This window comes from Culex quinquefasciatus, chromosome 2 (genome assembly GCF_015732765.1).
Source record: "Culex quinquefasciatus strain JHB chromosome 2, VPISU_Cqui_1.0_pri_paternal, whole genome shotgun sequence".
Lineage (NCBI taxonomy): Eukaryota > Metazoa > Arthropoda > Insecta > Diptera > Culicidae > Culex > Culex quinquefasciatus.
In genome coordinates, this window is record NC_051862.1 from 107,031,040 (window position 1) to 107,053,191 (window position 22,152).

The following is a 22,152-nucleotide window of genomic DNA, read 5'->3' on the forward strand; positions in this document are numbered from 1 at the left end:
GCGTGGACAATCGCCATCCCCGTACAATCAAACCTTATATTTCGATGCATCTGTGCTCTCTTGTGAGCATAAGAAAGCACAGAGGCATCGATTTGTTATTTGTTTATTTTTATCCATGGAAATGCAGCAAACGTGCATCGATTGGCTTAAATGTAAAATACTCTATACATGAGTTATTTACTAAAAGTAATTCATTGATTTAGCACGTAGTGTGCCATGAGAAAACAACATCAGGTGGCTAGTATTAGAGGATGAGCTAATTATGTTTAAAAACAGATGCGATATACAGTCGGAACAGTTTACAGATCGGCCAAATCATAGAAAATCGATAATGGAACTAAATGATTCGCTTCTACCTTCATTTGAAAGCTTTTCTTGCGATCTTTAGAATGCAGTATCGAACTTGCTGCATTTTTACTTTTAAATAATGTTTTTGAAGAAAAACTTTGACCCTTGAAATCCACAAATTCGGAACACTTTTTCCTTACGGATGTAAACAAACTTTAGTTCTCTCCAGGAGTACACATTTTTTACAGATTAATGACTTCACGCACTGAAACCAACGAAACTCAAGCTTAGTTATGTGTTATGAATGGTCTGACAACTTTTTTATAAAAAATATCAGATAAATTCAGATATTTCATAATTGTGGTAGGCACAATAACATCCCACAATCATGGAACAAGCAATTTGGAGGCAGAGTTTTTCTGCTCTGGATAAAATAGTCTTGAAATAAGGTTTTTTGTTCAAAAAGTACTACTTTTACTTGTGAAATAGCCAGATAATGTCCAAATATGGTTCTAAAAATAGTAGGGTCGACAGAAAAGCTGCATTTTGCTGCATGTTATTGACAAATTATCGAAAAAGTGCACTTCAAATTAGGCTTTAGTTTCCTCTAATATTGTTGAGAGTTGATGAGACTTCAAAGTTGCTTAGACAAAAATCTTCAGTAGAAAATTTTCTACAAGATGCATGTATCCTTACAGATGAGGAAATTTTTGTGTTCAATACCGAGGGAAAATATTGAAAAAAATAAGCAAAAAGTCGACATAAAAGCTACCGGAAAGCTGAAAACAAGGTTTTTAAAGGCCAAATCGACACATTAACTTGTTTATTGGACCAGAGACCATCCACAGAGTAGCCCAGAGTGCCCAGTCCGAAGAAATGTCATTGAATTTTTTGGCTCCCTAATGTTTGCTGGTAGCAGGCGTGCGTACCTGCGATGGGGCAGTGCGAACTCTGTCTTACTCTGTGGACCATCATTTTATTTGAAATTTTAAGATTTTCCATTTTTTCTTAGCAGGTTTTGTGAAATTGTCGAAAAAAATGACTTTTTTCAATAACATGCTATACGATTTTCCAAAAAAAAAAAAAAAAATGGGAATCGCTATTGGACACTCAATATTATTATTTTTAACTGAATGAATGTACACGGAAAAGAAAATCTGAATAAATATAAATTAAAAACCAAGGAAATCGCTTTATGGTAATTTGAGCATAACGCGATAATAGCAAAAGATTTCACATTTTTATTGAACTTTTTATCTACTTTGACTCAATGAATCAGCTATGTTTTTTTAGGACGAGCTTTAAAACAAGATACTTTCTGTCAGATGCACTGCGAACCAACATTTTCAAAATGCGTTAGAAAATCAATTTCAAACATTCTGCTCTTGTTCAAAGCGCTATTGTGCTCAGAACAAATGCTAGTACATTCTGCAAAGTAATTTGCAATTTTCCAATGAAGGAGAATATTTACGTTTACAGTTAATGGTACTCACTTTTTCACTATGTCCTGGGTACTTCTGATTTTGAAACTTCATGAACTTGTTATGTGTATCTTGATTAAATTGATTCAAATCTTGGCTAAAAAAATGTATTGTTATTATTTTGTTTTCCCAAATTGATTTATGGATACATTTCAAAATAGTGCTGAAATGCCATGACCTTTGATACTAAACATTATTTAGAATCCTAAAGTTGGTGACGTGAAACTAACTAATTTGGAGGTTTTAATGCGCAAGGGTGTAGTATGTTCATTTAAGGGGGTGATAGGTTTTTGATGCACATGCGCCCTTCTGTTTTGCGTCTTCCGCGGCAAAATCATCGTTTATATTTGATGTGAACTATAACTACTGAACTGTAACTATTTTAAAACCATCGTTAATTTATCAGCAGAACTAAAATAAAAAAAAATTAGAATCAGCTTGGCTTTGTAGTCACCCTTGTAAGACCCTGTAGAATTGTTTGCCTTAAAACAATTTTTGACGCACTTTTCAAGTGTTGGATATGGTCCTGTGTCAGGGATATTTTGGTAAGTGAAGTGAAACGTGATTTGGGTTTAGGCCATATCGACAGCTGGGGTGCAAATCAAATTTGATCCCAGCTTATGAATACCGAGATAAAATTTGCTATTAAAAAAACTCCGTTTTTCCCACCTAGGTAGCAAATTTTCCACCGTAACAACCCACCGCGAGGTTGTCGTCAATTAAATGACCCTGTTAGACAGAAGTCCCGCGGTCGTGCGATTCGAAGCGTTATCTACTCGAAATCGATCTTGTCCTGCCATCTTCGAGCGTTTGTCCTGCGTTTGATCGGCGTATAGAAAATTAGCAGGCGGTGATAAAATTTATGACAGATCATTGTTTTTCACTAAGTGGATTCTTCAACAGTTTTTCTTTTCACCAAATCCATTAAATTTTATTTAACGGTACACATCAACCATCTCTTTTGCACCCAGATTTCTGTTACAGACATTTTAGTATCTTCAAAAATACGGGAACTATCGATATGATTTTTTATTCATCCCCTAAATTACAGTCTTCAAAGTTATTTACAATAAAGTTTGACCATTTTGACAATCAGATTCTTTCAGGATTGGGTCCGTAAGTTTGACAAATTTGGAATAAGAAGACAACAACTTCTTCGGTTGCTGTGCACCCTTAAAATCATACTAGTGGGAACAAGTCAAACAAACATGTTTTTCCCTGGACGGAATCCGGCCGCGGTGGACAAATTGATCTCTCCGGAGGAACCACCAGGGAACTTTAATCGGCGTGGATTCGGCCATCATCAGGCATAAGCAGCTGTCAGTCAATTAGGTGATGCGGTGGAGAAAGAGGTAAATTCTTAATCTGCTTGTTTTTTTTTCTTCATATTTTCTTAAATTACCTTTTCTCTTAGGCAAAGACAAAAATAAAACATGCCAGAGCTGCTTCTATGGATCAAAACAGGCTTTCAAGAACACACCGAAGACAAAAATACATCAATTATCGATATTTATAAAGAAAAATAAAGTTATTTGCAATAAAGTTGACTTTTCTATCTATTAAATCATTAAATTAACCCCTAAATCCGAAACGTGAGCGTCCGACAATGGCAGGACAACCTGAACAACAAAAGCGCCCGAAAACGGCCCGACAACGGCCCGTCAACGTCGATTTTCTCAAACGTCGATTTCGACGATCGTCGGACAAAGTGTTGCATATAGGCACGAAAAGGGCCCGAATTCCGTCGGACAAACCGACGGAATTCGGGCCGTTTGGTCGAGCCGTCCGGCGGTTTTCGGGCCGTTGTCGGCCCCGTCCGTCAGTCAGGGGAGTAAAGGCCAATGGATTACCGGACGGGCCAAAATTTCTCATAGATGGCGCTGTTCATTTGGTAGTAAGAAATTTCATTTGTTCTGAGAAATTTACTTTTTCATTATTATCTCAAAAACTACGCAATGTAGCTTCACAAAATTTGACCTACTGATTAAAAAAAAATTACCTTTTACCAGGTCAAATTTAAACCATAAGCGATGCTTAACTTGGGAACTCGGGGCAAGACAGTGAGCAAGAGAGTTACTCTGGTTGCTCCCGTTTCCTCTACTTTGCTCCCGTTTGCTCTGAAATTTCAATTTTGACCGTTTTCAGCTCTTTCCTCTATGTTGCTCTACATTCCTCCAGATTCCTCCCGTTTTCTCTCGGTTGCTCCGAATATTTTAGGAGAGATCTCTTTGAAGAGAGCAAAAAAAGAGAGAAGAGCGAAACAAGGAAATGCAAGGGTGTCTCACCACATCGGATGCCACCCGAATGTCAATCAAATGTACCGTAAACTGGGGTGTCTTTGATAGTCCGGGGTGACATTGATAGAAATTTGATTTGGCTACTAATTTTGATACAACCAATGTAACGGTCGCATTTTTGCAAACATGTTCGTTAATAAGCAATCCCTTAATGCTTACATACTCAAAATTCTCAAATATGTTTAGATATTAATTTGACGGGCATTTGAAAAACCTATCAAAGTCACCCCGGGCTATCAAAGTCACCCCGGTTTACGGTAGTCAAATGTCATCCCAATGCATTGCACCTCATTCAAAGCCACGGTTCGATACCCTCGTACTGGAGGTTCCCAAATAGGTTCCCATTCGTTCGTACTAGAGCACTAGTCACACGTAATATTCGATACGATCGCTGACTGACCTATGACGTTCATGTTAACAACTCGGTCTCGCTCACACCTCACCTCACCTCTCTGTTCGGGCGTTCGCGTACTCTCTCTTGTGCGCTCCCGCCGAACAGCCGTACCTCTCCCCGATTCCTTTTCCCGTCGTGTCCGTACCCTCTACAGTCGGGTAGTCTCAGTGGACGTACGCTCATACGAGAGCACCGGTCTGGGATGGGCGCGCGCTCTTGGTGGTAGATACATCTCCGAGTGCGCACCGCTCCGCAGAACCACGTATGACGTCCATGTTGAAACTCATGACTTTTCAGTATCAAGGTGGACTAGCTCATTCCTTTTTCAGGGCAGAGACCATCTACTTACAGGTAGTCGTAGACCTAAGCTACTGACTACTCATCACTCAGGGTCGGCATTTCTACTCAGCGATTCAAGTGAGACACGGATGAAATAAAAATCAAGAACCACAATTTTCTAAATAAAACGTGTATTTCTGGGATAGTGTAGGGTGTGGGTGTGTGTGGGGAATGTGGGGCACTTCAGGGGCAACGTACCGATCAGCAGCTGGACTCGCAGCGAGGCTTCGCTGACTCCACACGAACTCTCGAACGCTTTCGGCGTTCACCTGCTCCAAGGCCGGTCACAGGAGCGCCCTCGACTGTGCCGCCGCGATCCCGTAGGGGGGGGGGGAGTTCTTGAGCTGCTGGTTGGTCGTCGACTTCCGGATGGCTTGAGCTGTTGCTGGGTTGGGCTGGAACGCAGAGGTAGGCCAGCGGGCGTTGCTGGGCCTACTTGCGGCAGGCGTCTTCCCTCAGTGGCGGATTCGGCAGCCCCAGAGTCCACTGATTTGGGCGTGCCGAGAGGGGATAATCTCCTTAACAATTATGGCGCCGCGCGCCAGAGATTTGGGGTCGGTGCTTGACGTAAAACGTAGCCGATGGCTCCTGCGCACTCACAAGGCTAGGTTCACCGGATACCCGTGTGCCGTCGCGCCGACGGAACTAGACTTCCGTGTGGGCACTTCCACTTCCGGAAGGCGAAACGTACACAGCACAAAGAGGACGGTACTGGTACAACGGACACGACTAAACACACGGACGCCTGAATGGCAAAAGAGGCCGATGCTAAACATCGGCGGGCCAAGAAGACATTTCCCGCTCGAATTCCAAACGGGAGGGGAAAAGCTCCATTTTCTTTTCCACCCAATTCGAGTAGTCCTGCCCTATCGCTGTCAAGGACTATCTCGTTACAGCGGCACGGAAACCCCTCTACTGCCATGTATTGTGTGATGTTGTATGTACGGAATCAAGTAGAAAAGTGAAGGTTCGTTGAAGAATTGTAACCAACGGTTACAATGTTAACAACACGGTCTCGCTCACACCACACCTCACCTCTTTGTTCGGGCGTCCGTACACTTTCGTGCGCTCCCGCCGAACAGCCGAACCCGTCTCCGATTCCTCTCTCCGTCTCCGTCCCTATCTCCTCTCGCCCACCTTCGTCGGGCCATACGGGGCACCGGTCTACGGTTGGCGCGCGCTCTCGGTGGTAGATACGTGTATGTAACTTCGAGTGCGCACCTCCCATAAAATCGCGTATGACGATCCCGGTTCAATGATGGAGTTTTCATATACGCTCATGAAGGACCTCCATCACCAAACTTGACTCCCCTATAGGTACGAGAAAGCAGAGTGTTCCCCAAAAGACAACTTAAAATTTGTATGCAATAAAAATGATCTCCAACCGCCTGCATCACAAGTCGGGGCAAATCGGAACATCATGTCAGCGGACGTATGCATCGGTGTTGAACGAAAGTCCCCGTACCCCCAACCCCGAGTTCATCCCCGCTACTACAAGGGCCGACTCTCTCGCATTTCCCGACCCTGGCCTTGTCCGTGTACAATTGCACCAAGAACTGTATGCGTATATGGTGGGCCCGACTCATCAACCGAAAATTTTTTTAACCTGTTTTTTGATTTTTTTTTTTCATTCTTCTTCTTTTTGTTTTTACTTCTTCTTTTTTTGACCTAAGCTCATCGGCGTACAACGGTCAGTGTATATGGGGCGTACGCACTATGGTACATTGGGTGGCCAAGTTTCAAAAAAGTGACCTTCTCCAAATATTTTTTGGTATTTTTTTCTCGAAAGTAAACATTCTAACTAAGAAAAATCCAAATTTTCAAAGCTCTAAGTTTGTTCATTACGGAGATACGAAAGCTGTAAGTCAAAAATTGGAGTAAAAAACCAGCGTTTTTCGTAAAAAAGGCTGATTGTTTAATTTTAACATAGCTCAGCCATTTTAATTATGTTGTTAGGACAATTATACATCATTGGAAAGGTAATGAGATAAACTTTGAAACTATTAGTAGATAAATGTTGTTTTCAAACCAAAAACTGAAGTTTTCATCGAATAACTGGAGCATTTTTTTGACAAAACTTATTTTTTTGTGTTTGTTAATCGAGTACTTTTTTTTGCTAACCGATGCTAAACATGAAACTAAGATCACTTGAAAGATTGGATCATAATCTAACATTGCTGAAATTTCCAGCCTGCGATTTTTTGCGTTTTCGGAGATATGCCATTTTGAACATTTACGTTTTATCAAAATTTGCTGCAATCTACATATGCGCCCGTTTATTTTACTTGCTTTGCTACCTACTTCGTGGGCATCGTCGCTTCAAAAATCAGTACCTGGTTTCAAGAAGTAAAGTAGTAAAAAAGTAAAGAAGTTTCTCAAGCGAAACTGGAGAATGGAGAATCTCAGTTTGACTCCGAAAAAAGTATTCAGCAGAATATTGACTTAGCATGATGAATTTCTGCGATCAATCCATGAAACTGATCCACATTTAAGTTCTATGTTGGTTAGTACAAAACGTCAGAAAAAGTACCTTTAACAAATCCTGAAGCCGTCAGAAACTCTATAATCAAATGAATTTTCATGAACAAGAACATTAGGATTAGTAAGAACATGTTTTGTATTGTATCGTTTTACTTCATAATTAATTTTTTGAATAAAATTAATTTTTCTGTTATTTGATTTAACAATTAAAATTTTCGCAATTTATGCCCGTAAGGGTCAAGTTATATGGCATGGACTCACAAAAAGAAACACACAGCAGTAAATAATAAATATTTGACTTAAAATGAATTTATTACGCTTAACAAAATTTTGTTGGAGGGTAGGAGGGGAGGGAGGGGGTGAAAGAAAGAGGGGGGAGGGGTTATGTCCTTGAAGTGGGGATGTATTAGCTTATCCATAATTTAATAATATAAACTTGCAATATAATATATACGCAATTCTGTTGTACTTGCAAATGTATGAAAATACTATTTATTATATACAATCAACATTAGCTTATCATGTATTAGCTTATCCATAATTTAATAATATAAACTTGCAATATAATATATACGCAATTCTGTTGTACTTGCAAATGTATGAAAATACTATTTATTATATACAATCAACTATTGAAAAACATGAAAAGTCATAAAAATCGACGTTTACCATTTCAATACCATACATTTACCCAAATTTGTATGAAAAAAACTGTACGTGGTGATTAGATCTCGGATTAATCCTGGAAGCAGAACACGCTAGTTGCAGTTCAGTTCAGCTCGAAGCTAAAATATAGATTTTTATTAGAGGCCGTCCTCGGCTAAGAAAGATAGAGAATAGTTACATTTAGTGTCCGTTTATAATTCTAACCACTACAGAACGAACTCTTATTTGTAAGCAACCCAATAGATGTGCTGAAATTTCAATCGATTATAATAAATTCAAGAAAATTATAAATAATAAGTTTACCTTAATTGTACACGTCTACTGTTGAAGAGATTGCTAATAGACTGATGTCAGAAAAGGCTGACGGAGCGAATTTGAACTTGACGTTCCTTTACCATCTATCAAATGTGACAAATCGAACTAATGTACTTAACAGTTGGCTCCCGTGTCGACGAGGGATACCTACTGCACCGATTGCTCTTAACATTCTCCCCCACGTGTCGCCTGAAGTGTTTCTTCGGCGTCACCATCAACAGCTACGTCTAATAGAGCCAATCGGACGACTGCACGATTCGGTAGAACTCCGTTGACTGTTCGCACATCTACGCGTCTAACCTGCCCGTCCTTGCCCGGATGCGTCCGCACTACTCGTCCTCGCTGCCAGCGATTTCTCGTTCCCTCGTCAACTACAAAAACCAGATCTCCTTCTTTAATCGGCCGCGTTTCACCAAACCATTTCTCCCGTCTCGAAAGTGTCGGCATGTACTCCTTAATCCATCGACGCCAAAACTCGTCCAACGCGTGCTGAATCAGGTTCCAGCTGTTCTTCAAAGCAGCGCCTTCGCTTACGGGATCCTTCACCGGCTGTTGCACGCCGCTCGAGCTCATCAGCAGAAAATGATTTGGGGTAAGGGATTCTTGATCAGCATTCTCTAGAGGGATGAACGTGAGAGTGCGGGAATTTACCATGTACTCCGCCTCTGTCAGCATGGTTACCAACGATTCTTCGTCTAGCTTTCGTTGTGTTGGTATGGCTCCAAGAGCGACTTTCACAGAACGCACCATCCGTTCCCAAGAGCCTCCCATGTGCGGTGCTGCCGGGGGATTGAAGCGCCACTGCGTGTGAGCATCCGTAAACGTGCTGCTCAGCTCAAGGTTGATGTTCAGAACGATTTCCTTTGCTAACTCACCACTTGCTCCAATAAAGTTCGTGCCGCGGTCCGAGTAGATTTCTTGGGGAGCTCCCCTGCGCGCGATGAATCTCCGCATAGCTTTCTTGAATGAGTCAGTTGACAAACCCGCAACGATCTCGAGATGAACGGCCCTTATTGTCAAACACGTAAAAAGTGCTACCCATCTCTTCGCAACGCTTCTTCCAACTTTGATCAAATATGGTCCAAAGTAATCCACTCCGGTGAATGTGAAAGGACGCAAAAACGGAGACAGCCTAGCCCGGGGCAGTGGGGCCATTTGCGGAGCGATTGAAGCTGAATTGTACACCTTGCACCATTCACAGTTGTTCTGTGTTAGACGCACTTGAACCCGCAGTTTCGAGATGCTGAATTTTTGCCTCACTTCGTTGACAACGGTCTCATTGTTTGCATGTTGGAACCGCCGATGGTAGTAATCCAAAAGCAACGCTGTCACTGGATGATCTCGGGGAAGGATGACCGGGTGCCTGGCGTCGTAGGAAACGAAATCGGCGGCTTGAATGCGCCCTTTTACTCGTAGAACTCCTGCTTCGTCCAGCATCGGGCAGAGCTTCACGATGTTGCTTGATTTCTCCAAGGGTCGCCGTTGTTCGGCTGGAACACGTTGATTCTGGTTCAGAGTAGCAACTTCGTCCGGGTATGCATCAGATTGTGCTATTCGACACAGGCTCCTTTCTGCTTGCTGCAGCTCTTCTCGCGTTAAATCGGTTGGCCACGGCTTTTTCGCTCGGTTCAGTTTGCGATCAATAAAGCGATGCACGTACCCCATGGCACGGAGAAGCCGCTCCCACTTTGAGAATCGCTCCCATTTGACCAATGGCTTCAAAACGAAGTGCGCGAATACAAATGCCGACCTTAGTTCTTCTGGCGCAAGTTCCACCATCTCGTCGCAGGGTTCGGGCCATTCAGAAGGGTCATCGTATACAAATTCTTGGCTTTGGTAAAACGGACTGGCGATATCCAATGGTGGGCCTTGCTTACCCCACTTTGTGGCGAGATCTGCCACATTCAAACGGGATGGGCAGTACCCCCACTCTTCGACCGCTGACATGGACAGTATTTCGTGTACTCGAAAGGCCACATACGGACGGTAGCGCCGAAGGTCCATGGACCTAATCCATTGGAGAACCGCCTTCGAGTCGGTCCAAAAACGAGTCCGTGTGATGGGTAGGGAATGGCCGGTCATTATGGACTTGCGCAAACGAACACCCAGTACACCTGCGTTAGCCTCGAGCCGCGGGATGGAGAGCGGCTCTAATGGTGCAACTTTCGTTTTGCTCGACACGAAAGCACAGCGTACGCGCTTTCCGTCCACGAGTCGGAAGTGCGCGACGGCCGAGTATGCCGATTCACTTGCATCGACGAAGACGTGAAGTTCCAGTGACCGCAGGCTGTCAGGGTGGTAACCAGGGAAGTAGCAACGGGGTATTTTCAGATCTTCTATCTTCGGAAGGAGCGCGATCCACTGTCTCCAACGCTGGAACAGTTCATCTGGAATTTTTTGCTTCCAGTCCACGCTTGATCGCCAGACGTCCTGGAGGATAATCTTGCCGTGTACGATGAATGCAGCTAAGAATCCGGTCGGGTCGTAAATGCTCATCACGATGCTCAGTGCCTGTTGCTTCGTAGGGATCTCCTCTCCGGTCAGCAACTTTGCGTGGTCTCTCCGGAAGTTCAAGCGAAACGTAAACACGTCCTCATCCGGCACCCAAACCATACCCAGTAACCGCTCGAACCCACAATCTTTGTCCATCACAAACCGCTTAACTGTAGTTGGGTTGACTGTACCGATTTTCTTTCACCACCTTCCAGCGATCGTCCAAGCTCAGCCTTTGGAAATGACCGCAGTCTCGCGTCAGGTGACCGTCGACTCCGCATGCCGGGCACGCTTTAAACGAGCGTTCCTTCGAAGGCTCTCTGCTCTCACCGTCACTGGACTCGCCTTCTTGTTCGGCGTGCGCGTTAACGAACGCCTTTTCCTTCGATTTTGGACGGTCGTCTCGTACAGCTCTAGGGGGTGTAGACAAGAGAGTAACTCCGCTCGTAGCCGTCGCAATTTGTGACATGTAAATACCAAAGGCATTCAAGTCAACTTCCGGCAGCTGATGCTGATACAAAGCCCAGTTAAACTTTACGTTGTCGGGGAGCTTTTCAACCAGCTCGCACAGAAGGGTCGGATTGGAAAGGTGTTTTTCCATGCCGATAGCTCGCAGGTGTCCGCACAGGTTCTGTACAACCAATCCAAACGTTACCAGAGAATCGAGTTTGTTTGCTTTCGGGGCCGGTGTAGCTCGAACTTTAGCGATCAGGTTGTGCACTATCTGTTCCGGTCGACCGTAAAGTAGTCGCAACGACGACAACAGCTCAGGCACCGTTGACGGATCCAATAACAAACTGCTTACCATCTCTCTCGCATAACCCTTGATTGCCCGGTCCAGACGGAGGAGATTCTCGGAATCAGTAAAGCCACAAGTTTGAGTTGAGTGGTTGTATCTACTGATGAACAGTGGCCACTCTGCCGGATCCCCGAAGAAGTCTGGCAAGTCTTTGGACACTACTTGACGCGCAGCCAGCTGTTGAGCTGTGATCACAGGTGCGGGCGACGGAGACGCAGTTCGTGAAAGATTTGGTGGCACCGGATTCGATCGTCGCGTAGAGAAGCTAGGTGGTTCCGCAGTTGACATGGATAATTTCGAGCGTCCGCCGCAGGGGCTTCTGATGTTGAGATCTATCGGGTTCGGAAAGTCACCACTCCTTCCCGAAATAGACGGCAAGCTGTTGTGGGCACCGGGCGGTGGAAGTTGTTTCGTGGCGTTGTCGTCACGCGATTTCTGCAGCTTCAACAGTTCACGGTCGTACCAATTTCCCGGAGGGTTCTGATCGCTCTCGTTACCGTGCTGCTGAAGTTTTAACGCCTCAATCTGCTCGTTCAGCTCCTGCTGGACCTCCTCAAAACACTTCTGCTGGTATTCATTTTCGGCTGCTGCCCGGTTTTTCTGCTTGATAAGCTCCTGTTTCTCGTACTCAGCTTCTTGTAGTTTCTTATTCAGTTCCTTTTCTCGATCGCGCTGCAAAGCATGTTCTTGCCGGCGTTGCTCTTCCAAACGCTTCACCTTTTCGGCCAACTCTAACTCCCGCTGTTGACCCTCGGCCTTCTCCGGAATCTTGTCCAAAGCTGTCCGTTTCGTTTCACTTCGCCAGGTTTCGTATGCCGACGCAGGTAAAAAGAGTTTACCAATAGCACCTTTCGGGAATGGTTTATCCAGGAGCGTTTTCTTGGTACCCAGAACAGATTGATTGTCCACTGGCGGTATCCCGGGTAGTTTCGGAAAATTAGAAACGCCGAAAGCAGCCTCCGATGACTGTCTGCGATCTTTCGGGACGGCGCCGAGTTCCTTGGTCAGGGGCGTTGAAGTTCGCCCTGCGTTAAGCTGGTTCACCGGATTTCCATACAGTTGGTTAATAGACTCGGTAGGGTCGGTCATCGGTTTGTCGATGCCATGGCCGGAATTCTCGGCCATTCCTTGGTCCATTATCCAATCTTGGACTCTGTCCGTGGCCGTCCGGCTACTACGACCGCTGCTACGGGACTTGGCGTCTCCCTTCTGGCTCAACAGTTCATGTCTTTTGGCCATCAGCTGTTTCTTGCGTTCTAAAAGCAGTGACATCTGATCTTCTAGTTGTAACTCTTCTTCTACTCTCCGCAGTTCCGCGGAAATCTGCGAGCTGCGCACGCTCACACTCGATGCAGAACGCACTGATGGGGTATTTCTTGCCGGGCGTAACTGGGCGCAGGTCTTGCAAACGAACGGCTTCAGGTACACCGTATCTATGGTGACTCCTCGGCGTTGTTCGGACGGACGCAACTCCCGCAATCAATATCATCTCCGCCCTCGATGTCAACTGTTGAGGCTTCAAAGACTGCGGGCCGAGCTGCGGGCTCGCCTGCAGCGTAAACACTTTGGAGGTTAATTCCTGCTTGCTGCTGTAATTGCTGAGCAGCTCTCGTTTGCGAACGAGTTTGCCGGGTGTTTGGACGCTGATTCATTATTTATTCCTATCAAATGTATGATTTGCGGTAAATCTTCGAGTTTTCTGTACGTGGTGATTAGATCTCGGATTAATCCTGGAAGCAGAACACGCTAGTTGCAGTTCAGTTCAGCTCGAAGCTAAAATATAGATTTTTATTAGAGGCCGTCCTCGGCTAAGAAAGATAGAGAATAGTTACATTTAGTGTCCGTTTATAATTCTAACCACTACAGAACGAACTATTTGTAAGCAACCCAATAGATGTGCTGAAATTTCAATCGATTATAATAAATTCAAGAAAATTATAAATAATAAGTTTACCTTAATTGTACACGTCTACTGTTGAAGAGATTGCTAATAGACTGATGTCAGAAAAGGCTGATGGAGCGAATTTGAACTTGACGTTCCTTTACCATCTATCAAATGTGACAAATCGAACTAATGTACTTAACAGTTGGCTCCCGTGTCGACGAGGGATACCTACTGCACCGATTGCTCTTAACAAAAACATTTAAAAAGCAAAAACATTATTTGGCCGCCCCCACATGAAAAGTACGACACGTTTTTTACCCGAATCTTGTTTTTTTTTGCACATTTTTATTTATTTTTTAATTCTAAGTTCAATTTAATAGCTTATCATTTCTATAGGATATGTTTTTAATTTTTGTTATTGTTGAAATCACGATTGATGATTCAAGTAAGTAATGACTAATGATTTAAGTATATAATATCTGTTGCAATGTGCAACAACAAATCCAGAGTTTTTTTTGAAAAGGACCAATAAACCATTGTCTTTCATATGTTTATAGGACCTAATCAAAAAAAAACTCGAGAAATGATACACGCGAGTGGAGACAAATAATTAAGCAATTATTGTAGATCGTAAATTTATTAAAAGTTATGCGTGTGTCTTCTTGAGCTCGCGGATTATGACAACCGGTTTCCGGTCGTGGATGTTGTTGTGTTCTGATGAAACTAAATTTAGAGTGTAACACAAATACACACACACGGGAAATACCAGACACACCTTGGGGGAAAAAGAGAACTGTCGTTAGGGAAAAGCAGAGAAAATAAATATACACGCGGTTGTAATTTGGAGATTCAATTCGACTTTTATTTTGCGATTCAAACTCGGAATAAGACGCAACATTTGGCGACGAGTGAAAAAACGAACCACAAGAAGCGTGGAAGTGATCTGGATTGAATTCGGCTGTGGAAAAACGTTAAATCGGCGCGGAAGTCGGGACAATCAAGGGAGCTGTTCGACAACATAAACAAAGCCGAAAGGAGAAGGAACCAATTCGGACGACAAAAGGGAGGATTCAATTCGTTCAAATTTGACGAAGATGGAAGGAGGAAACAGCGCAGGTTTGGCACCGTTCGTTCCCGGGGACACGTCCACCGTCTCCGCCCGATGGAAGAAATGGAAACGCTCGTTTGAAATCTTCCTGGACGTAAACAACGTCACAATCGCCGCACGCAAGAAGTCGTATCTCCTCCACTACGTTGGACCACTGGTGCAGGATGTGTACTTCAGCTTGCAGGGCGATAACGAACCGGAAGTTCCGGCAGGCTCCGACGTGTTTCAAGAGGCGCTGAAGCTGCTGGACGAGTACTTCCTGCCGATGAAGTGTCTCCCGCTGGAGCGGCACAAATTTCGAAACCTAATCCAAGCCAGCGACGAGCCCGTCGAATGTTTTGCCTCCGGCTGCGAGAGCAAGGCAACCTCTGCGAGTATGGTGACCACTTGGACGACGAAATCAAGGAGCAGATTTTCGAGAAAGGCGCGTCGGATGATCTGCGCGCGAAGATTTTAAATAAGCCGCAGATGACTCTGGCCGAAACAGTTGAAGCTGGTCGTTCATTGGAGACAATCGGAAAGCACAAGAACAATTCGGCGCTGGGCCCAGCACCGGTGGAGAGCGGTGTGGAGGTAAACAAAATCCGATCGAGGACTCGGCTGAACCGGGAGTGCTATCGTTGCGGCAAGTTGGGTCATTTCGCCAACGACGAGAACTGCCCGGCGAAAGACCAGAAGTGCAAGCGCTGCGGCATGGTGGGACACTTTAAGAATTGCTGCAAGACGAAGAAGCACAAGTCAACGAAGGGAAAGCGGTTGCGGCAGGTGACTGGTCGACGCGGAAGTGATTCGGAGGATTCGGACGAGTTGGAGCAGCTAAGTGATGACTCGGAGGAGGAGAGCGTCCAGTATTTATTTGCAACAGAGCCAGGACGAAAAGGTACAGTTGCCTGCACTGTGGGAAGCGTTCGAACTAACTTGGTGATTGATTCGGGTGCCGGCGTTAACGTAATCGACCGACGAACCTGGGAGCAACTCAAGAAAGAAAAAGTCCGCGTCAAGTCCCAAAAGCCTTTGGTAAAGAAAACTTTGATTTCGTATTCTGGCCATCCCGTTGAAGTTGCTGGAATGTTCTCGGCGGAAGTGGCAACAAAGAGGACGTCCACTGTTGCCAAGTTCTACGTTGCCGAAAACGGAACCTGCTGCTTGCTGGGTCGGAAGACGTCAGAAGCGCTCGGAATACTGAACATCAATAGGGAAGCGTGCGCTCCGCTCACACAGGGAGGTCGTGCAGCGGCTATAAAGTTGAAATGTCAGCTGGAATAGAACGAGACTAGAGGGCGATACGGAGCTGGAAGCGAGTTGAAGTCAAACGGATACTTTTCGAGCAAACCAGAAGAAGGAAAGATTGTTGTGTTCTGATGAAACTAAATTTAGAGTGTAACACAAATACACACACACGGGAAATACCAGACACACCTTGGGGGAAAAAGAGAACTGTCATTAGGGAAAAGCAGAGAAAATAAATATACACGCGGTTGTAATTTGGAGATTCAATTCGACTTTTATTTTGCGATTCAAACTCGGAATAAGACGCAACAGATGTCAACAGGACAGTGTCGCTCATCCAGGGTCGCATCCAGGGTTGTTCCTAGGGGTCCAACACCTCCCCTTTTAGGTGTAGTTCGCATCGTACTCTTGATGCGACCAGTCGCATAAACCAGAGTTCCTTTGTTCAAGTGTTTTTTGCTTTCTTTTCCACACCATCGGGTGTGGAATCGAGTTTTCGCCTCAAATCATCTAATTGTGATTAATTTGTGCTTCGCCATCACAACTATGTCTCAAGTGCAAACTCGTGAGAACACCTTCAAGGTGCTTCTATCGAACTTCCCAAAACGCCCAACATTTGAAGAGCTACACAAGTTTGTGCACGTTAATCTGGCCTTGAGGCCAGAGCAAGTGAAAAGGCTCCAGATCAACCATGCGCAAAATTGCGCACATGTTAAGTGCAGTGAGTTGAAAATCGCTCAAGACATTGTTGCTATGCACAACGAAAAGCACGAGCTCGTGATTAACAAAACCAAGGTCAAAGTTCGGTTGATGATGGAGGACGGGGGAGTGGAGGTCAAGATCCACGATCTCTCCGAAAACGTCACCGATGACGAAATTGTGGCCTTTCTTCGGCACTACGGTGATGACACTGCACACTAACTCAACACATAGGGATGTCATGTGTTGAAAACAAAAAACTTCTCGGCCAGAAGGCCGACCTCAGCGAAAGACTGAAAAGCGCACAGACAACTGCACCACAAAGTTACGCTGGTGTGGTGAACGAAGGTACCTCCACCACGGTTTTGCAAACGCAAACTGCACCAGCACAAACAAATCCAATCGACTGCATCAGTATCTCGGGGACCGACAGCGCGACGATCTTGCCGAATCACTCAACTGAGATCACGAACGAGCTCAGCGGAATCGGCACTGGAGAAGACAACGAACACCAAATCGAGAACTCACGAAACGAAGAGAGCAACGATGAAGAGATGCCAATCTCTTTGACGCCTGCTAACATGATCTTGGAAAACAATTTCAAGGTCCCTTTTCCCATCCGGGATCCGAAGACATCGCCATCTTTGGACACCATCTCAGAGAGCGAAAGTGATATCTCTCCTGGAGGCTCTGCGCCCAATTCGGGCCGACGAGGACCCGGTCGCCCGAAAAAGAAGAAGACGCGCCATTGAAGCTCAAAGATAGAAAAAGAACAAACTCTAATAATATTTATTGTAAACGATAAACAATTTTTGGTATAGCTGTTCAAATAATCTGTATTTATCGACAAAACTTATGCTATTCTATGTAAACCATGTACAATTTATTATGCTCTAAATAAACTTTTTTTTTACAAAAAAAAGGTGTAGAAGTACGGGTTGTACCTCTCCGGCATACGGCGAATCCTAGAAGACCGGCGAAGAATCGACGGTGGTCGAACCCTGGCTCGACATTGCGGTGGTGCAGGCGGCGCCTGCTGTTCATCCTCGGCTACTACTGGATTCTCGATGATCTGGAAGTCCTCGAGCAGGATGTGCAGAGGTAGCTTCTTCCGGATAGGCCTCGACTTTTGAGCCCATTTTTAGTGCAACAGTTGCAGTTAGTGCAAAAACGGAAATGATCCATATGCAACAGCCAAATCTACTCACCTGATGATTCCATGTTGTTCTTAGTGATATTTTTCACCACATCGAATGCATTTGTCATTGATGAACGGCCTGTGCTTGAAGTTCTTGAAGATTCTGAAAATAACAAGATTGAAAAATATGTGAAACTGGATTGAAATTCACCAAAATTCAATAGTTTTTGTTTTTCAAAGTATTTGGTTATCCTGACTTAGAGAAATTTCAACGTTTTTAAAAAAATCTTTGTGGCTATATATACAAAAAATCAGCTTTAACATTTTTGGGTTTCAAGTCATTTTAGCGCAAAATTAATTATCTTGTCAAAATTTATAAAAAAAAATTCCCATAGTTTCAGAGGAATTTGATGAAACCTTTCAATACCAAAATGTGCCATCCTGACTTAAAAATGTTTCCTCAATTTCATGTCATTTCTTTAGGGGGTATATCAAAAATATTTAAAATCAAGTTTAAAATTTCCGGTTTTCAATGAAAGCATTCGCTTTGAGACATCATTTTAGCGCAAAATTAATTATTTTGTCAAAATTGGTCAAAAATTTCCCATAGTTTCAGAGGAATTTGATAAAACACTTAAATATTAAAATAATACCAAAATGTGCCATCCTGACTTTGAAAATATTCCATAATTTTAAGTCATTTCTTTAGGGGGTATATCAGAAATGTTTAAAATCAAGTTTGAAATTTCCGGTTTTCTATGAAAGCATTCGCTTTGAGAAATATTTTAGCGCAAAATTAATAATTTTGTCAAAATTGGTAAATTTTTTTCCATAGTTTCAGAGGAATTTCATAAAATACTGTACCGTAAACTGGAGTCAACACATGGGGCGAATTGGGACAGAAGTTTTAACCATGTTGGATCACAATATTTTGATTTTTCTGGTTGGTTTCGATTAGAACAGACTCAGACCAACAAAATGTGTTCATCCATTTCCAAATTTAAAAGCTTCAAGTGCTCTAAACACTGCTGTCCCTATTCAGACTGTAGTCCCGATTCACCCCAGATTACGGTAATACCAAAAGAATACCAAAATGTGGTGTTCGACCATTGACAAATTCAGCAATTTTGCAATATCAAAACAATACCTTAAATTGGTATGATACCACATTTTGCTCTTGCATAATCCTCAAGACAAATTTTAAAGGGTCCAGGAATACCAAAATTTGGTATTGTTACCAGGGACAGGTATTATTACGCATTTCCCTTGTTATTTACCCATGCTCGGGAAGCCAACTTGGCTTATCATCCCTTAAGTGTACTTGGCTTAACGATGTGTAAGCCAATTTGGCTTAACCACTTAAGCCAACCTGGCTTTTTTTTCTTTTGCATAGGACGTACCCGCCCTAATATCACGGTAAGCCTTCAAGCCACCCCGGAACTGTCTTTCGATATTACGTCAGGGAGGAGCAGCGCTAATTGCGCTCTCATTTCGGAACGGTTGTTCCGGGAGGCACGCTCTATCATCGCGCGCCTCTTCAACATTTTTTTATATATATCAACTTTTATATATCAACTTTTATATATCAACTTTTATATATCACCTTTATATATCAACTTTTATACATCAACAGAACTACTGAGCCAGGGGCCCTTCGTTCCGGGACGCACGTTGGTCCGTGCGCCACTTCTCTTGTAATTTGAGCATCATCTGCGTTATAGCTGCACCCCATGCTTCCTCGCTCTGACACATTCTGTCTGTCAGGTTATCTGGCGATATGTCATTACCACATCCCAGCAACAAGATCTACCTACTACTTTGGAACCGGGGGCATTCAATTACCGCGTGTTCCACAGTTCGGGCAATTGGGTGAGATCCCGAGCAGGGGTAAATAACACGGGAATACCAACAGCGACCAAAATGTGCCCTTGGTTGCCCAGATGGTAACATGCCAAAGTCTTGTAGGTGGAAGGGCACAACAATACCAAACCATGTTATTCCAAGGGTAAAATAATATCTCAAAATAAAACCATTTCAATACCAAGTTGAGGTCTTCTGGATTTTTGAACATTGCTTGTGTATGTATGTATGTATGTATTAGTACCCCCGTCTTGGCAGGACTTGGCCATGACCGCAGTATGTTTCAACTGAGACGGTTTGGTTAGTAACCGACTTATATCTTAAGGACCTTAAAAGCTTATCATTCTCTATCCAACCATTTGTTATGGTATGATTAAATAGACAATGACATTCATGTGACTTGGGCCAGGCGATCCACGACTCCCTCATCCATGTATGTATGTATGTATGTATGATCCCCATACCCGCAGGCAACTTGGTCCTGGAACACATGTGAGCGCTAGGTGAACAATTCGATCATCTTTTACTCCGTAATCTGTACACCCACGTGCATAAGTTTTTTTGCACGAATTTTAGTGCTACAAATACCGGCGCATATAACAATATGGTTTCCCTTTTCCCTCCCCAAGCACCGGAAATTTGTAGCGGGTGTAGGGACACTTTGCATAGACGCCCTTGTTCCCATCACGTCACTGAGGGTATGGAGCGACGAGAAATTAATAAGCATGCCCCCCTAGTCGAACCTTCATTAGAGAAGCAGGCAATCCACAACTCACAGCGAACGCCCAAGGGAACACCCTACCGCGTATTTAGTAAAATTGGCGTGGTTGGTCTTAAATGGATTGTATGAATGTTAGAATGAATGAAAGTATATTTTGCTATTTATATAGGAAAGATCTCACCAAATCGGGAAGCTTCAACTCCGGCATCATCGGTCTTGAATCTGACTTGAATCATCTGGGACTTCTGGCCTTGATTTGCTGGACTACCGGAACCGGAACTGGTACATCAAAACAGCAAACAACTTCCTGGTTGCCGGTTAAATCTTGAGGGGCCTCGAGATGAATGCTACCAATCCTGGCTGATAATCTGGTACATCGGGACTGGAACCACATGATGTTTGAACCGATGTCAATGTAGAGGTGCTGTTTATCCGCCGTTATTTTCCGCAATGGCCACTTCCTGTTCGTCACGAAGATGCTTCACCGTTATGGTTATCACTGGTCAACAACAGATTTACCGGTGAATTATTCGTATTTCTACTAACTTTTAGCTTTTTTAAACAAAAAAATTATTGTTGAATAATGACAGCACGAAAAAAAGTCCGATCCACGACTCCCTCATCCAGTACATAAAATATATGAAGGCCCTGGGATTATTTTTTGAGAGGGGTTAGTATTTTTTGGGGGGTTGTTAGGCGTTTGAAATATATATGTTAACTAGGTGAACCCGGCAAACTTCGTCTTGCCCTTATTTCATTTGTTTTTTAGTTTCCTTTTACTTTTTTTTTTAATTATACTTGAACTTTATCTTCGCAAAAAAAAACTCGTAGGATGCTTATTAGGGTTTATTTTAAGATAGTTTCAAATATTCTCAGTCAGATTCCTAAATGAACATGATTTTTCTTTTTTTCGTTGATTAGGGTTTAGACATCTTATTTGGACTTCTATCGTTTGCCTTTCTTTATCGTTCTCTTTGTTTACACTAAAACTATCACATTTATTCTTATTCGCTTTTTCTTTTACTGCAAACTTCGTCCTGCCCTTTTTTTGTTTGTTGTTTGAAAAATGTCCACTTTGTAATCCGAACATCTTTTGATTAAGCTCTTTGTGTTTTGTTTTGAAACAATAAATTGGTCTATCTATTTTATCTTTTTCTCATACCGAATCAGTTCTTTTCTCGGGTGAGTTTTCAAAATGCCGTAAGAGCCACCGTGACCTCCGGCACTAATTTTCGGTTTTCTCCAAAATGAAACAATTTTTCATTTGTTTTAAGTTTAGGGCACTTGGAAGACGTGTAAATGAACAATCTCAAGCATTTTTGAAATTGGTTTTTCGTATGTAGTTCGAGTACCGATGCAAAAAAGGCTTAGCTTGTCAATGGCTCTTGCGTCCTTTTAAAAACTAATCCGAGTTGTGTTTCTATCTTTCCATCCTTTTTTTAATTTGAGATTCTTATGCTTGTCAATTTTTTCATGCTATTCTATTCATTTTTGTGGTTACTATCCCAACAGTTCTGATACCTTTACTTTTTTTCTTTCAAAAAGCAGTTTTGCATGTTCTACCGTTTACTATTTTGAAAACCATATGATTCTCCTTAAATAAACAACTAAATAAGTTCTGTCACGGACAAAAACTGCAAGTTCTTTCTTTTTGTTCTGTCTACACTTTTTTTGACTTTTTAATCTTTATTCTTTGCTTCATGATGTGTCCTATTTAGGTTTTTTCCTCTTTTTTCTCAATTGTTCAAAATTAATCTCATCACTGTTTTACTAATCTCATTTGGTTTTTCGTTAGACCTCCTCCTTCAAACGTTCATTGAATTCATTTTGATTTTTGTTTTCCTTTTTATCTTTTTTTTTGCCGGGTTTGTTTTCTAAAAACTTGAATAATTATTAGTCAGTTAAAAATTATTCAACCCACCTGCCAAATAGGTTTAGTTTCTTCGACTGACCAAACA

The 22,152-nt window shown here is 43.1% G+C and overlaps 2 protein-coding genes and 2 long non-coding RNA genes across 10 annotated transcripts in view; 1 reads left to right on the forward strand and 3 right to left on the reverse strand.

The window, feature by feature from the left end:
- The window catches only part of LOC119768052, a 170,588-nt gene extending 168,509 nt beyond the window's left edge, over positions 1 to 2,079 (reverse strand). For 5 of the 7 annotated variants that reach the window (XM_038258391.1, XM_038258390.1, XM_038258394.1 and 2 more), the window contains exons 1-2: positions 1,919 to 2,079; positions 1,782 to 1,866 (exon numbers count right to left, since the gene is read on the reverse strand). In XM_038258391.1, coding sequence (XP_038114319.1) covers positions 1,782 to 1,866; positions 1,919 to 1,944 — 111 coding nt within the window. In that variant the 5' untranslated portion in view covers positions 1,945 to 2,079. The remainder of the gene's footprint in view (positions 1 to 1,781; positions 1,867 to 1,918) is intronic. The other 2 variants (XM_038258392.1, XM_038258396.1) reach the window with 2 other exon arrangements.
- Positions 2,080 to 2,875: 796 nt separating this feature from the next.
- Positions 2,876 to 3,316, forward strand: LOC119768053. Its single transcript, XR_005277874.1, has 2 exons — positions 2,876 to 3,121; positions 3,184 to 3,316. It is a non-coding gene; the product is annotated as an uncharacterized LOC119768053 (long non-coding RNA).
- A 4,668-nt stretch (positions 3,317 to 7,984) lies between these two features.
- Positions 7,985 to 8,276, reverse strand: LOC119768057. Its single transcript, XR_005277878.1, has 3 exons — positions 8,250 to 8,276; positions 8,125 to 8,194; positions 7,985 to 8,065 (listed from the first exon to the last, which is right to left on the reverse strand). It is a non-coding gene; the product is annotated as an uncharacterized LOC119768057 (long non-coding RNA).
- A 150-nt stretch (positions 8,277 to 8,426) lies between these two features.
- LOC119766176 lies at positions 8,427 to 10,910 on the reverse strand. Its single transcript, XM_038250607.1, has one exon. It carries the CDS (start codon positions 10,908 to 10,910, stop codon positions 8,427 to 8,429), a length of 2,484 nt encoding a protein of 827 aa, XP_038106535.1.
- Positions 10,911 to 22,152: the final 11,242 nt, after the last annotated feature.

Coding starts and splice junctions, on each gene's coding strand:
- LOC119766176 (XM_038250607.1), bottom strand. CDS start 10,910: ATGGACAAAGATTGTGGGTTCGAGCGGTTACTGGGTATGGTTTGGGTG.